The sequence below is a fragment of the Haemaphysalis longicornis genome, unplaced genomic scaffold (genome assembly GCF_048455015.1).
Source record: "Haemaphysalis longicornis isolate Haplotype H1 unplaced genomic scaffold, Haemaphysalis longicornis Haplotype H1 scaffold_2, whole genome shotgun sequence".
Lineage (NCBI taxonomy): Eukaryota > Metazoa > Arthropoda > Arachnida > Ixodida > Ixodidae > Haemaphysalis > Haemaphysalis longicornis.
In genome coordinates, this window is record NW_027526295.1 from 287,842,363 (window position 1) to 287,856,240 (window position 13,878).

The following is a 13,878-nucleotide window of genomic DNA, read 5'->3' on the forward strand; positions in this document are numbered from 1 at the left end:
AAGGACTCAACCCTGGGGTCAGGATCAGCCCCTGCACTGAGCATTGAGCCGTAACTCTGTGTGCCCCTGAATCGGTGCTTGCTCTCCACACCGGTACAGCACACACATGGAGTCTCCTGAAGCAGCTTGGAAGGGAAAAAGCCGTAGGAATATGGTGGGTGTCAGTGTGAAGGCAAACATCATGGACTGTTTCACTGTGCACGCAAGACCTGAACCGTCTATAAGATGGACCGCAGACAAAGCGCTGCAGTGGGGGATACCAGCAGGCACAAAGTCTGGACAGATTTGGTTGGCACCTTGCAGAGGCGGGTCAATGGGAGGTGACTTAGGATCAACTTGCCTATTAAAGACGCTATTGCATGGCTGTTCGAAAAAGAGTGCAATTTCAGTGCCGTAATATGACTGCGCATGACGCGACCTTGTGGGAGAGCTCGCACAAGGCAAGTTGAGGACCACAGTGCAACAAACGAGCGCCACGCAAGGATTTCCCCGAGTGGCGCAGTGAAAGCGCGAAGGATCTGCCGACATGGGCGGAGGCAGCTCCCAGTGACCTGCAAAAGAGAGCGAGTCGGAGGAGAAGCTGCGGATTCGCGGTGCCGACAGTAAGCGCAGGCTTGCGAGAAACCTCGCGCACATGACAGCAAGAGGCAAACCAAGCACTGCCTAACGACGAAGAATTTATTTTCCTCTCGCTGCCCGGCCTCGGTGGTACGCTATGCACTCGTTGAGCGAGTCCTTCTCCTGGCTAGGCTTTGGCCGCCAGGCCCCTGAGGTCCGCTATGCACTTGCTGAGCGAGTCCTTCTCCTGCTGCGGCGTGATGCTCTTGCGGACGCTGTTGACGATCCAGTCGACCATGTGCTTCTGCTGGAGCCTGCGCGTGACGTTCTGCACCTCGAGGTGGTAGTCGAGCCTCTTCTTCACCTCCGAGTACACGGCCATCTGCCGCTTACGGAACTCGGCCTCGAGCTGCAGCGCCACGTTCTCGCGCTTGGCCTCGAACAGGTAGTGCTGGCCCTGGGCTTGCCACTGCGCGTGCTCTTCCGCCTTGATGGCCTCCCGGTTCGCCTGGATGCCGTCCAGCCGGAACTGGTCGATCTCCTGCTCCTCCTTGTCCACCTCCTTCTCCAGGTAGGCCCGCACGCCCGGGCCGAACTTCTTGATCGCATACCACGCCATTATCGCCAGCGTGACGCCCGACACGAACTCGTGCTCCATGATGAGGATCTCCTTCGAGTACAGGTACACCACCAGCCCGGTGCCGAACAGGTAGGGGCCCGTAACTCCCGTCTTCGGGTAGAACGCCTGGAACCACTCGTCGGGAATGAAGCCCATGCGCACCTTGCCCGGGTACAGGGGCCTCTTCAACCGGGGAAAGTTCACCAGGTCCCGCTCGGGCGGCTCGTTGGGGACGTGAAGGATTTCACGGCCATCTTTGGTGAAGCCAGGCTGAGTGCTTGCTGCACAACGCGTCGAGGCTCCTGGCAGCGATATCTTCACCACGGCGGGAAGACGCCGAGGGAAGCGTTGAAGCGCGGCTAGGTGCATCATGCTTCGCGTTTCGAAGGCACGAAAACCGCAATACTTGACCCCGGACGTCCTCTGCAGTAGGGCACGAAACGCGAAGTGGTGTTGGCGATGTCGCTCGCGATGTGACTGAAAAAATAAAAGATGAAAAAGTTTGCAAACAATGATGATGATAATGGTTACTTTCATGTTTGTTTTGGAGAACACAAAAAACTTAAGAATTATTTTTAGGGTTTGATGTGTAGTGGTACACAATTAAATGTTTGCAAAATCTTTAATACTAGAGCTAAGCATAATGTTTTTTTTTGTGTGCGTGGTGATGGTGCAGGATGGTTATGTAACTCAGCATAGAGCTTGCGGGGAGATAATCCAGCTACAAAAGTACGAGACTGAATTATCGCAAAGTTTTGCCGTCGAGGTTTCTCAGTTTCTCGTTCTGTGGTTTCTCTGCGGGCGCTTGATATCCGAGTTCATTGCGCAAAACTCGTGCGCACTGCTGCGACGCGCGGCCGACGCCAGGACCACCAAACAGCGGTCGCGACGAACTGCTGCTGCACGAGCATCAGATGTTTTTTAAGCCTGTGTTTGTGCACCCTACGTCCCCTCCCACGTTTCTCTCGTGGTGAGGTGCTCCAGGCGATCGTTTCTTACGCATTGTATTTCACGTTTTTGTTGTTGACTTGGTTTAGCGGAAAGGCACAATGTTGTGACGTAACCGCTTTCTGAGCGTCCCCAGAGCTCCGGCAATCGTGCTTCGACGGACTTGCCCAACTTGCCTTCGCGCCATTCGGGCTTCCGAAAACGTAAGTGCTCTTTTCCCGACTCGAACTCGGCTTCCTGTGTCGTGCCGATTCTCTCTCGCCTTCGGGTCCACCGCGGCCATCAAGCCCGGGAGGTGGCTGTGCGCAACGCGGACCGCCCGAGCGAAATGTGGCCGCCTCGGCGATATCAACAAATGCTCCCGGTCCGAGTGTGTCTTTATGTGCGCGCGGCGTGCCTCCTTCTACGGCACACATGCGTTTCGGATGGCCAGGGAACGAGTTGGTGTAGCAGCGAAGCGGGTGCTGTCGCAGATGCTGCGCCCCCAGCAGCAGGTGACACCGATCGCGACGCGGCGTTCGATTCTGCTGCGCACGCCTCGTTGAGCGACCAGCGGTGGGCAGCATCCTCCCGCTGAGCAGCTGGGGTGCGCGAGCCGTGCGTGGTGCTACGCTGCGTGCCGTGCTGCGCACTCGAGCCAGGTGTAGCACGCGGCTGGCGTGGCTACACACATGCGCGTGCACATCGCAGCCGAGATAAAGGCCGCGGTCCGAGGGCCGGTCGGCGTACCCCGAACAGCGCGAATGAATCGTGGCCCCGGAGGGCCAGCCCCTGGCTTCTATTTGGGCCACGCGAACAATCAACCGGTTCTTACAGCGGGCGTTTACGCACGGCGCTGGCTCGTCCGGCGCTTCCGGCCGATCCCTCCCCGCCAGCTGAGCACAGTGGCCTGGTAGGAGACCGTCATACTTGCCGGACTGGCGCGCAATGTCGGCGACACACGGGTGCGTTTCCAGGTGCGCTGACAGGTAATTTCGGGTACAGGTGCCTTATAGACACCTCAGCTCAGAAACACCGAAGCGCCTGGCTAACGACGTCAAATTGCAAATGTCGTGCCGATCACCTCCAAAGCAAAGTGTGCTCGCCAGAAAGAAATGCCTGTACGTCGTCGCCGTTCCTACTTCACTGCATTAAAAGTGCTCAGCAGATTCGGGGGAAACGCCTGAAGTCGGTCCATATGCATGCAATTAAAATCTCCGATTCTCGTTGACAAGTCTTTTCGCGGGAATTGGAAAATAAAACGTATGCGAAAATTTTATTAACCAGAGAGGGTAAAAAAGGAGGAAAATATGCACACTCCGTCAGCAACTCACTTCTATTTGGCAACACTAAAGTAGTTGGTCACTTTATGCTGCACTTCTTTTCAACGTCCAAGAGTGAATTACTCTAAAAGGTAAAAAGAGGAGCTGCCGCAATTGTCTTGCCGGACAATGACTTGTACGACAATCCATGTCGTGTCTTAAATCGGTGAAGCCACCCGCCGTCCGCTTCGAAGTTATTCAATGCGCAAGGGGAGTGCTATGTTCTCAACTGCTTTTCGCAGGACTGACCCGTCGACGTTAATCACTGCCGCTCTGACTTCCTTTTTTGAACCATGCAAGCAGGACGTCTTCCGTTTGCTGATGCTCCGCATCTCGCGTTTGTTTTACTCCTTGGCCGAAAACTTGCAGCTCCACTTGAAGTTCCTCTTGCAGAGGGTTGACACTGGTGAACCGAGCTCGCGTACAATTTCCACTTTTAAATTCAAACTGAGCTCCTTGCGTTTCCTCTACCTTGTCACAAGCCTGGCAGCACCATCGCGCACAGCAACAAGGCAGCCCAAGGAGAACATCAGCAACAAAAAGCCTCACAATCATAGCAGCACCGCTGAACACAGCAACAAGGCCGACAGGGAACAAGGAACGCTGCGCGGAACATGGCGAGGAGTCGGGAAGGGGAGTCGCTGCCTGCCCAGAGCATTACGCACCGTACTTGATTATGGTATACATTTCGCTAGATGGAGCGGTGCATCGCCTAACGTAAGTTTGGCGATGCACTGCGGTAGGTCGATTGGCATAAAGAGCACACAGTAAATGAGGCAGTGCAGGGAGCCATGGGATGGGCCTCATTTCAAGTGAGCGAAGCACAGAGCAAAATTTGTTTTGAAGAACGACTTAGAAATATTAATGACCAGAAATGGGCCGCCAGAGTGTTATGGTATCTCTACATGAAAAGCGTGGACACACAGTGGAGGAAAAGAAACGAAAGCTCAGGACAAAGTATGTCAAACCCGGAAACGCAGGGAAAAGGGCCGAGGCAATAAAAAAAAAATGAAGTGAAAGGATCACAGACAACAACCTGGAAAGAAGTCCTTAGATATATGCAGAATCGGGAAGCGGGAGATCACGAGGGAAAAGTTCTTTGATAATACCAAAGGGAGTGCATTGCTTTTCGAAGCCCGGTCGGGTTGCTTGCGGGCATAAACGCTTATCCACGAGCCGGCACAGGAATAACTGCGCAGGTTGCGGCAGGGAGCCAGAAACCATGCGACATACTGTAACGGAGTGCAAAGGTATCCGTCCAGTCCACGGTGAGGCAGACATCCAGCTTCCGGAAGCCCTTGGCTTTAAGGTTAACCGGAAAGAGAATTGGACATCAGTAGAGGTTAGTAAAAGAAGAATGTTCGAAAAAAAAAAAAAAAAAGCCGGGAAGAATCTGGGAAGACATGCGAACAAACAAGTCAGAATAGCACAAACATTCCATAAAGGGTTTTCTTTTCTTTCTTTGGCGAGGTGATTGTACAGTGGCCTTACGACTAAGGTCGCTGTGCTACGCCACCCCGTTACAAAGGGGAAGCCGCTAAGCATCATCGCATCATCATCATTGCACGGAGCGGCCACGCCTAGCTGAGATGTTTTTGCCGCGAAGCCAGCGCGGCCTCAGCGGCTCTGCAACGTTCAGATCGTGGCTTGTTGAATGCGGTTTGAGCTAGTATACCGGAGAATAAACGTAAAACTTTCTAGAAAAATCGGTCAACATCCACTTTCGGGATCGTATTATCCAATTTTCAGCAAAAATGTGATCGTATTAAACGCAAGAACATGCATTATTCCTAAGGAACTTTGGCGGCCAGGAATGAAAAGAAGCAAAAACGTATTCCGAAAAGCGTACTACTACGAAGTCGTATCAACGAGATTCCCCTACAAGTGTATAAATATATATAGTCTGGAAAGATAAAAACTCACACAGAGCGCGAAAAAATAAGGTTAGTGGAGACAGAAAGGAAGTCCGCTTCCTGAAACGTCAGTAAACTTATTTCTATTTTCTACGTCTTTCTCGTGTGTCTTTGTCTCTACTAACCTTATATATATATATATATATATATATATATATATATATATATATATATATATATATATATATATATATATATATATATATATATATATATATATAGAGAGAGAGAGAGAGAGAGAGAGAGAGAGAGAGAAAGAAAGAAATGCCGGCGGCAGTCTACAACGCCAAAGAAGGCACAGGGGAATGGTTAGACTATTTTTTATCGTTAGTGACGTTACATTATTATTTTTTTTATTAATTGCGTGAGAAAGAAAGAAAGAAAGAAAAACGCGCCCAGAGTGGGGACCGAACATCTCGAATGCCTTACTAATTCGGCTATCTGGGCGACTGTGTTCTCCTTCACTATATATATATATATATATATATATATATATATACATACATACATAGAACTTTATTTCACAATAAATTTCACTGTACATTTCGTGCCCGCAGAAGCGTAGTCGCTTGTGAGCGGGTCACGGCAGACTCAGGATGCTCGCTCAGGGGTAACAATACAAGAGGCAACTCTTTTGCCAAAGACAAAACAAAAACGAAAACACCATATACACATAACTATAACAAGATGCACATTCGCACTCATGAAAGTTCACAAAATCTCCAATTTTTGAAGTTCAAACACATGTTGATAAGATATACAGAATATAAACGAATGAGGCAGCAAACTAATGAAACAAATAAAACTACTGAATGGACAGAAGGAGCTGTTCGAAATAGATCACACTGCTTCTACCCGCTAACACACCGTCAACGACACTCAATTACTTTACATAATTTAACCAATGTTTAATTTGAGATTTCGCCTTATTAATTGAGCATAGCCTTTCTATGTCATCGGGCAACTGATTGAAATAAAAATGAACGTAGTATTCTCGGCACCGTTTGCCATAGTTGGTATATATTCTAGGCAATTCGTAACGGTCTGTTTTGCGTAGCACCTTAGGCTTTTTTACTACTTTTTTATATCGAGTACAAAAGAAGTTTCGCAAAAGTACTACTTGATTATACAGATCCACAAAAGAATCCACGCCGGCAATGTACGTTTTTACCCCTTTGTTCAATGTTTCGAGGTCAGTACCATATAATATGTTACTAGATATTCGATCCAATAACTTTTCGATTCTGTGTATTCTGGTTTGTGTGCAGGAACCATAGACTGAAATTCCATATCGCAGAATAGACTGCCCTAGGGCCTTAAAGGGACACTGAAGTGAATTTGTCAAGCTCCCGTTTTTGCCTGCACTGCGTAGACTGGCTCAAATTAGCACACTTTTCATCGTTTATCCGGTTGGCAAATCGGTAATTATTTTACAAAGCGCGAAAGAAGAAAAACTACCATGCGCGGTTTGCGGCGGCCGCACCAACAAAAGCTGTGACGTTGGGAGGAGCGGGCACCGTGATTGGACGATGCCCAAGGTGAGCAACCAAACAAGTTTCGGTTTCGGTTCTGTAAAACACTACCGGTGGCGTTGTTGGATGGGCATTCTCAATAACTCAGTAATCATCGTACCGCGCTTCTGCCATGTTGTCAGCTGTGAAAATGCATAAAGATAAGCCTCCCAGGACGGCTTGGAATCGTAGCATTCACTAGCCGAGGCCTACGCAGTGCATGGACGTCCTCCGCGTACCCGCAGACGCCCAAATGTCATGCGCTTTTCCCCCATATTTGGAGCTTGCCTCACTCATGCCTGTACCGTAAAAAGCGTGTTCGCACCATGCCAAGGGTCTGTTCATTTTGGCCTGTGCCCACTGCCCGCAAGCAGTCGGTGCTTATGGCAACAGCACGCCAACGAGAACTCGCTAGCGCGCCAGTGCCAGCCTGCGCGCGTTCTGTGAACTAGTTCGTAGAGCCATGAACGTTGCGGCCCCCCCAAAAAGGTGAACTCAATGTAGAAAACATCGGCAGAAAACGAAAAAGTTAACTTACAAAAAAAAAAAAAAAAAACACGTACCCGCGGGGACTCGAACTCGTGACTTGCAAAACACTTGCGACAACACACCTAGCGCCCCAGACCACTAAGCCACGAAACCGGCTCAGCCGACCTTGGTAATATAAGGTATATATTGTACAACACGTTTACACTTTTATTTAGTTTTGGCATTTCAAGCAGCTTAGGTGACTATTTGTTGTATTGCGCTCGTGCAGTAAGCGTACCCCGAGTTTCCACAATAGCTCACGTCTAGCAATTGCATTTCGTAGACGGAAAAGCGTTCGCAGATGCGTAGTCGTGCTGCTGACCGCTGTGGTTGTTCGCCCAGCGCAAAAAAGTGCTTCCCGCACCCTAGTTTTACGCTGTACGGTAAAAATATCAGTTGATTTTATTTCCTTAGTACCTATATTGACTTCTCTGACTCTTCTCCCGCCTTCAAGAGGCCTTATATTTTCCTACTGGCGTACCAGTCAGCGAAGCGTCGCATGTGCGCTTGTGCAGCGCTTGTGTGAAGCGACCTTGACTTGGAGCTAGATACAGTGTACAAACAAACCAAGTAAAGAAAGGCACATTCTTCCATTCACAAACGTGTCCTGGCTTCGTTTCAACTAAGCGAACGAATTGCGACCAAGCAATTTTTTTTAACCTCCTGGACTGCGACGACCCGCCGGCGGCCGGCGGACGAAACGCTGGGCCGACTGACTCTGTTGGCCGGGGAGCCGTGCAGTAGCGCCGCAGCCAGTTGCTAGCTCATCCCCTCCTGACGTCACACGAAAACGCCACAGAAAATGGGCGAGCGTAAAGAGAGGAGGACAGCATTTTCGAATTAGTTTTTCTACTAAATAAAATCGCGTAAACGCGTCTAGAGTGGTCGAAACATGGCCTGGGGACTCCGGACTACAATTTGCGCTAGTAATCCCGCAATGTTTACATATCACTTCAGTGTCCCTTTAAAAACCAGCCGGCGCAGGTTGAGAGCGGAACTAAATTTTAGTTTATATAACTGGGCGGACACGGTTCTGAGGCGTTTGATAATGTATTCAACGTGAAGCACCCATGACATGTGCTCGTCAAAATGAAGACCCAGGTATTTCACTGTGGATGAAAGCTGTAGCGGTACGCATGAACAGTCTTTACAATAATCAGAATGCAACACAATAGATCCATTACGTATTATTGTCTTATGCGGGTTTCTAAAGCAAATTAACGTGGTTTTGTTCTTGTTTAAAAATATTTGATTTGTAGCAAACCATCTTACTACTTTGGTTACATCATTTTGAAGTAGCTCTATAAGCCTCATTGTAAGATTCCCGCGACAAGATTAGTGCCGTGTCATCTGCGTACTAAAGGAGTTGGGCATTCAATTGAAGGTGTGCAATATTATTAACGTAAATGTTAAATAAAAGAGGCCTGAGCACGGATCCTTGTGGCACTCCGTATTTAACATGCATGAAGGCGCTATGCACGTTTTTAACACCCACTACTTGAATGCGATCAGCAAAATAACTGGTAAAAAATTTTTGGTATGGACCGCGGAAACCTATATTTTCTAGTTTGTGTAGCATTATGTTTTGGTCGATGGTATCGAATGCTTTAGTTAAATCTAAAAAAAGTCCAATTACTATTTTGTTTTGATCTATATGCTTGTTTATATAGTCGCTGCATTCTTCTAGCAGATCAATAGTACTAAGTCCACTCCTGAAGCCGTATTGCGTTGTACTTATAATAGAAAATCTATCACAGAAAGATGTCATGCTTTTATGAACAAGTTTTTCCATTATAAGGCTTAGAACAGGGATAATTGAAATTGGTCTGTAATTATTCTTGTCCGCCTTCCGGCCAGCTTTATGAATGGGTCTAATCACCGATACCTTCATGCCCTGCGGAATTAGGCCAGTTTACCTAATTAACCGTAGTGATAAAGAAAAGAGCCTAACCACACCCCTATGCCTCCTTTGGCGTTGTAGACTGCTGACCTATCTTTCTGTATTTCCTCAACGAGCCCCTCATTTCCTTACTATATTATTCTGCGAAAGCCTAGCGAGGGTCTCGGTTCTGGCAGCCTTGATGCCTAGGTAGCATAAGAGGGCTTCCAGCCAGTAACCCGCTCATGACAGGCTGTAGACGTTCGAGTCACGCCCCGGGGGTTAAAAAGAAGGTCCCCTTCTCCCCGTGTAGTCAGAGTGGCGCTGGCCACCACCCTCAAGCGTCAGATACACTTCTAGTAAATATAAATAGCCGAGAAAGTGAAGAACACAGTCGCCCAGATAGCCGAATTGGTAAGGCATTCGACATGTAATCGAAAGGCGTGGGTTCAGTCCCCACTCTGGGCGCGTGTTTTTCTTTCTTTCTTCTGTATAATTAAAAAAAAATGTTTACCTAATTAACCGTAGTGATAAAGAAAAGAGCCTAACCACACCCCTATGCCTCCTTTGGCGTTGTAGACTGCTGACCTATCTTTCTGTATTTCCTCAACGAGCCCCTCATTTCCTTACTATATTATTCTGCGAAAGCCTAGCGAGGGTCTCGGTTCTGGCAGCCTTGATGCCTAGGTAGCATAAGAGGGCTTCCAGCCAGTAACCCGCTCATGACAGGCTGTAGACGTTCGAGTCACGCCCCGGGGGTTAAAAAGAAGGTCCCCTTCTCCCCGTGTAGTCAGAGTGGCGCTGGCCACCACCCTCAAGCGTCAGATACACTTCTAGTAAATATAAATAGCCGAGAAAGTGAAGGAGAACACAGTTCCCAGATAGCCGAATTGGTAAGGCATTCGACATGTAATCGAAAGGCGTGGGTTCGGTCCCCACTCTGGGCCTCTGGGCGCGTGTTTTTCTTTCTTTCTTTCTTCTGTATAATTAAAAAAAAATGTTTACCTAATTAACCGTAGTGATAAAGAAAAGAGCCTAACCACACCCCTATGCCTCCTTTGGCGTTGTAGACTGCTGACCTATCTTTCTGTATTTCCTCAACGAGCCCCTCATTTCCTTACTATATATATATATATATATATATATATATATATATATATATAAGGTCGGCAGTCTACAATGCCAAAGGAGGCATAGGGGTGTGGTTAGGCTCTTTTCTTTTTCACTAAGGTTAATTAGGTAAACATTTTTTTTTAATTATACAGAAGAAAGAAAGAAAAACACGCGCCCAGAGTGGGGACCGAACCCACGCCTTTCGATTACATGTCGAATGCCTTACCAATTCGGCTATCTGGGCGACTGTGTTCTCCTTCACTTTCTGGGCTATTTATATTTACTAGAAGTGTATCTGACGCTTGAGGGTGGTAGCCAGCGCCACTCTGACTACACGGGGAGAAGGGGACCTTCTTTTCAACCCCCTGGGCGTGACTCGGACGTCTACAGCCTGTCATGAGCGGGTTACTGGCGGGAAGCCCTCTTATGCTACCTAGGCATCAAGGCTGCCAGAACCGAGACCCTCGCTAGGCTTTCGCAGAATAATATAGTAAGGAGATGAGGGTGTCGAACCGGAACTGAACCGAAAAAAGAAATAACTGTTTCTGGTTCATGCCCAAACGGTTCGACCCTCAGTTGTTAGTTGTTGATATAGCACAGTCACTGCAATTCAGGCTTTTTTTTCTTTCATGTACCATCAACTTCGTACCCGCTCGCGCACTTCGTACCCGCTCGCGCAATGGTACACCATCACGCTCTATGTAAAAACAGGGGAAATGAATGAGCACCAATGTAGCAATGGTCTGTTGATGCTGGAAGCGCGAGCGTAGTGCAAGCTGACCAAACGAAATGTCATTCTTGGCGGCTGGCAAAGGATATAAAACGACTTTGCCCTTCCCTAGCTGCGACTTTATTGGAGCAATCAGGCTGCAGGAGTGCTCCACTGCGCAACAGCGAAGGCCCACACCCGGTGTGCGCAAACTTTTTGCATTTCATAATTTGTTTTAAAGGTCCGACACCTGCAAATTGTTAATACTTGACAAGTGTAACCGCACGGGCTACTCAGTGGCTAAACCGTCTGCTGTTGACCCCAAGTGGCCTCGATCTCCCTTCCCCACGACCGTTTTTCTGAAGTAGATGGAAATCGAGAACGTCCGTGTATCGAGGTTTTGATCCACGTCTAATATCACCAGCTGGGTAAAATAAGTCTGCCGGCCTACAACATAAGCTGCGCCTCAGAGCAGAGATATAGCACGGGGCATCGAATGCGCCAGTTTTTTTTTAAATCTGTTTACACGGAAAATAACAAAAAAAGAAAAGGCGAATCACGTTGTTTTAAAACATTACGCAAAAAGTAAGTAAAACCGAATAAGTAAAAAAAGCACCAAAACGTGGACATTGCTCTATACTTTTCTTTGCCCTGCCTTTCACAACCAAACGTGTCATCAATGCGAAGGAAGTGAGTTCCGTGGTCAGTTTTTGAGGGCAGTAAAGTGGACAAGTTCCGTTTTTTGCAGATACAACTAACAACAGATATGTTAGGGAAAACTGTTAAGGTGCGCACTTAATCCCTTGGCAAGAAACTTCTGTCCTCGACCTTGTCTTGGAAGCAGAAACAGTAATAATGCAGATGACACGTGCAGAAAGGCAGGCCGGTACCTCACACTGTTCCATTCATCCATGGCGATCATCTTTTCGGCTTGTTTTGCAGTTTAGTCTCTTTCAGATCTGCTTTTTTTTTTTCGAAGGTGCACTTGTACTGACTGCCCAACTCGCTACATTACTTCTACTGCTACTCGTTCTGGAGGGGAGTACTGCCGTGGACGAATTAAAGGGCGTCTACCCAAAAAAGTCCCATCTTATGCTCCGCGCGGTAAATGTCCCTTTCATTTTGTAACATCATAATCTGTTATAAGATTCCGCAATGTAGCACACGGAACGATGGCCGGGGGTCAGGCGGTACGATGACATACTGATTGTAATGCACACATACCGAGGGCAGTTAGGCCCGCCTAAGGGAGTTTCGGTTTCGCCATAGATTCCCATTGTCCGATCGAAGTGCGCCATTAGCAAAATGGGTTAGGCATGAAGAAAAGTCATAATTTAAGAATTAGGACCTTCCCACCCGGTGAAAAAGGATGACCTGCGAAGCTGGACCCAGTCCACGGAGTGCACGAAAGAAAGCACGTTTGTTGGTAGTTTTCCGTTGCGCATACTTCCTAGCCAATTAGCTGAATGAAACTAGGGAGGACCCGAGGGTCAGTCTTGCGGACAAAATAGGCGCTGTCTGTTTTGCTCCCGCTTCGTAGGCATCTTATTGTTTGCGCAACACACCAACCCAATCCGATCGACCACTGCGAGGACACCGGACAGGTCGCATCGGGCCGTTTGACGTCCACGTTTAAACCTCCCGCCAGCACAAGAGACATGTCATCAGTAAGAGCATAAAATCTATAGCTTCGCGTGCACCCCCCCCCCCCCCAATTCCGTGCACGCCGAAACCGGTTATGTGCGCGGGCATAGAAGTGAAAGAAACCGTCGAAAATGTCTCTAAAAGCTCTTTAAGCTGAACAAGTAACATTGCCCCACGTCGGCGTTCCAAGCGGGCAAGTTGCCGGTCATCTGGGAGGGATTCGCAGCTACCCGACGAGCTAGAACTAAAGGATGCAACGGCGGCGGCAGCGGCTGCCTATTGTGTTCGCGTTTATTCGCGCTTCTGTTCGGGCCGACGCTTATTCAATTCTCGCTCTTCCTCCAAGCGAACGACATGCGACCATCCCGTGGCGGGTTAAAGCTGGTAGGTTTCGAGTTTTATTCTAGCGGACAAACATGTGTCTGGCCGTTTCCCTCCCCCGTCGTAGACATCTTACTGTCTGTGTAACCGACCAACCCAGATTGAAACCGCTCGATTACGGAAGACAGCTGACAGGACGCATTGAGCCGTGAGGCTTTCACGTTTAAATCTTTAAGACGTTTAAGACAAATACTGCTTCGCAGTAATATTGTGGACAGGGTCGGAGCTTTTATTAGTCGTCGCGAAATGGAACAGAACGTTTGCGGAAGCGCTCCAATGTACGGAAGCATGTGAGGTTTCCGGCGCGGCACCACCAAGCGTGATTCAGTCATTCGCTCCTAACAGTTCATGTTCCCTCCATAGGCTCCATATGTCGCGCTTATTACGACTGGTAGTTCAGAGGAAGTGTGGAAAAGCGGAGAGAAAAAAACGTTATCGATTACAACTGCGGCTCGGAACGCATGCTCAGTCTGCACCCTCGGCGAGCATCGCGTGCCTTGCGAAGGGCACCCGCGAGGACACCAGTACCTGGAAGCTTGAGCGATAAACTTTGCTGCGCAAGTCGTTGAAGTGGATTACTTTAACGGTACACCTTCAGCGTAGTCCGATGCAGAGCCAGAACTGAGGCTGCACAAAATGGAAATTCGCCGCCACTTTGAACTATGTAATTAAAGGGGCCCTGAAAGAGGTTTTACCGACACATGGGTGTTCACATTTTCAGGTAATTCCGTGTCCTTGTAATCACCTCCTTCAAGAATTTTGTTAAAGCGACGA

At 48.4% G+C, this 13,878-nt stretch overlaps 1 protein-coding gene across 1 annotated transcript; it reads right to left on the bottom strand.

The window, feature by feature from the left end:
• Window positions 1–657: 657 nt before the first annotated feature.
• On the bottom strand, window positions 658–1,658 carry LOC144170827 (ATP synthase subunit b, mitochondrial-like). The gene has a single exon (XM_077700844.1). It carries the CDS (start codon window positions 1,547–1,549, stop codon window positions 746–748), a length of 804 nt encoding a protein of 267 aa, XP_077556970.1. The 5' UTR covers window positions 1,550–1,658; the 3' UTR covers window positions 658–745.
• Window positions 1,659–13,878: the final 12,220 nt, after the last annotated feature.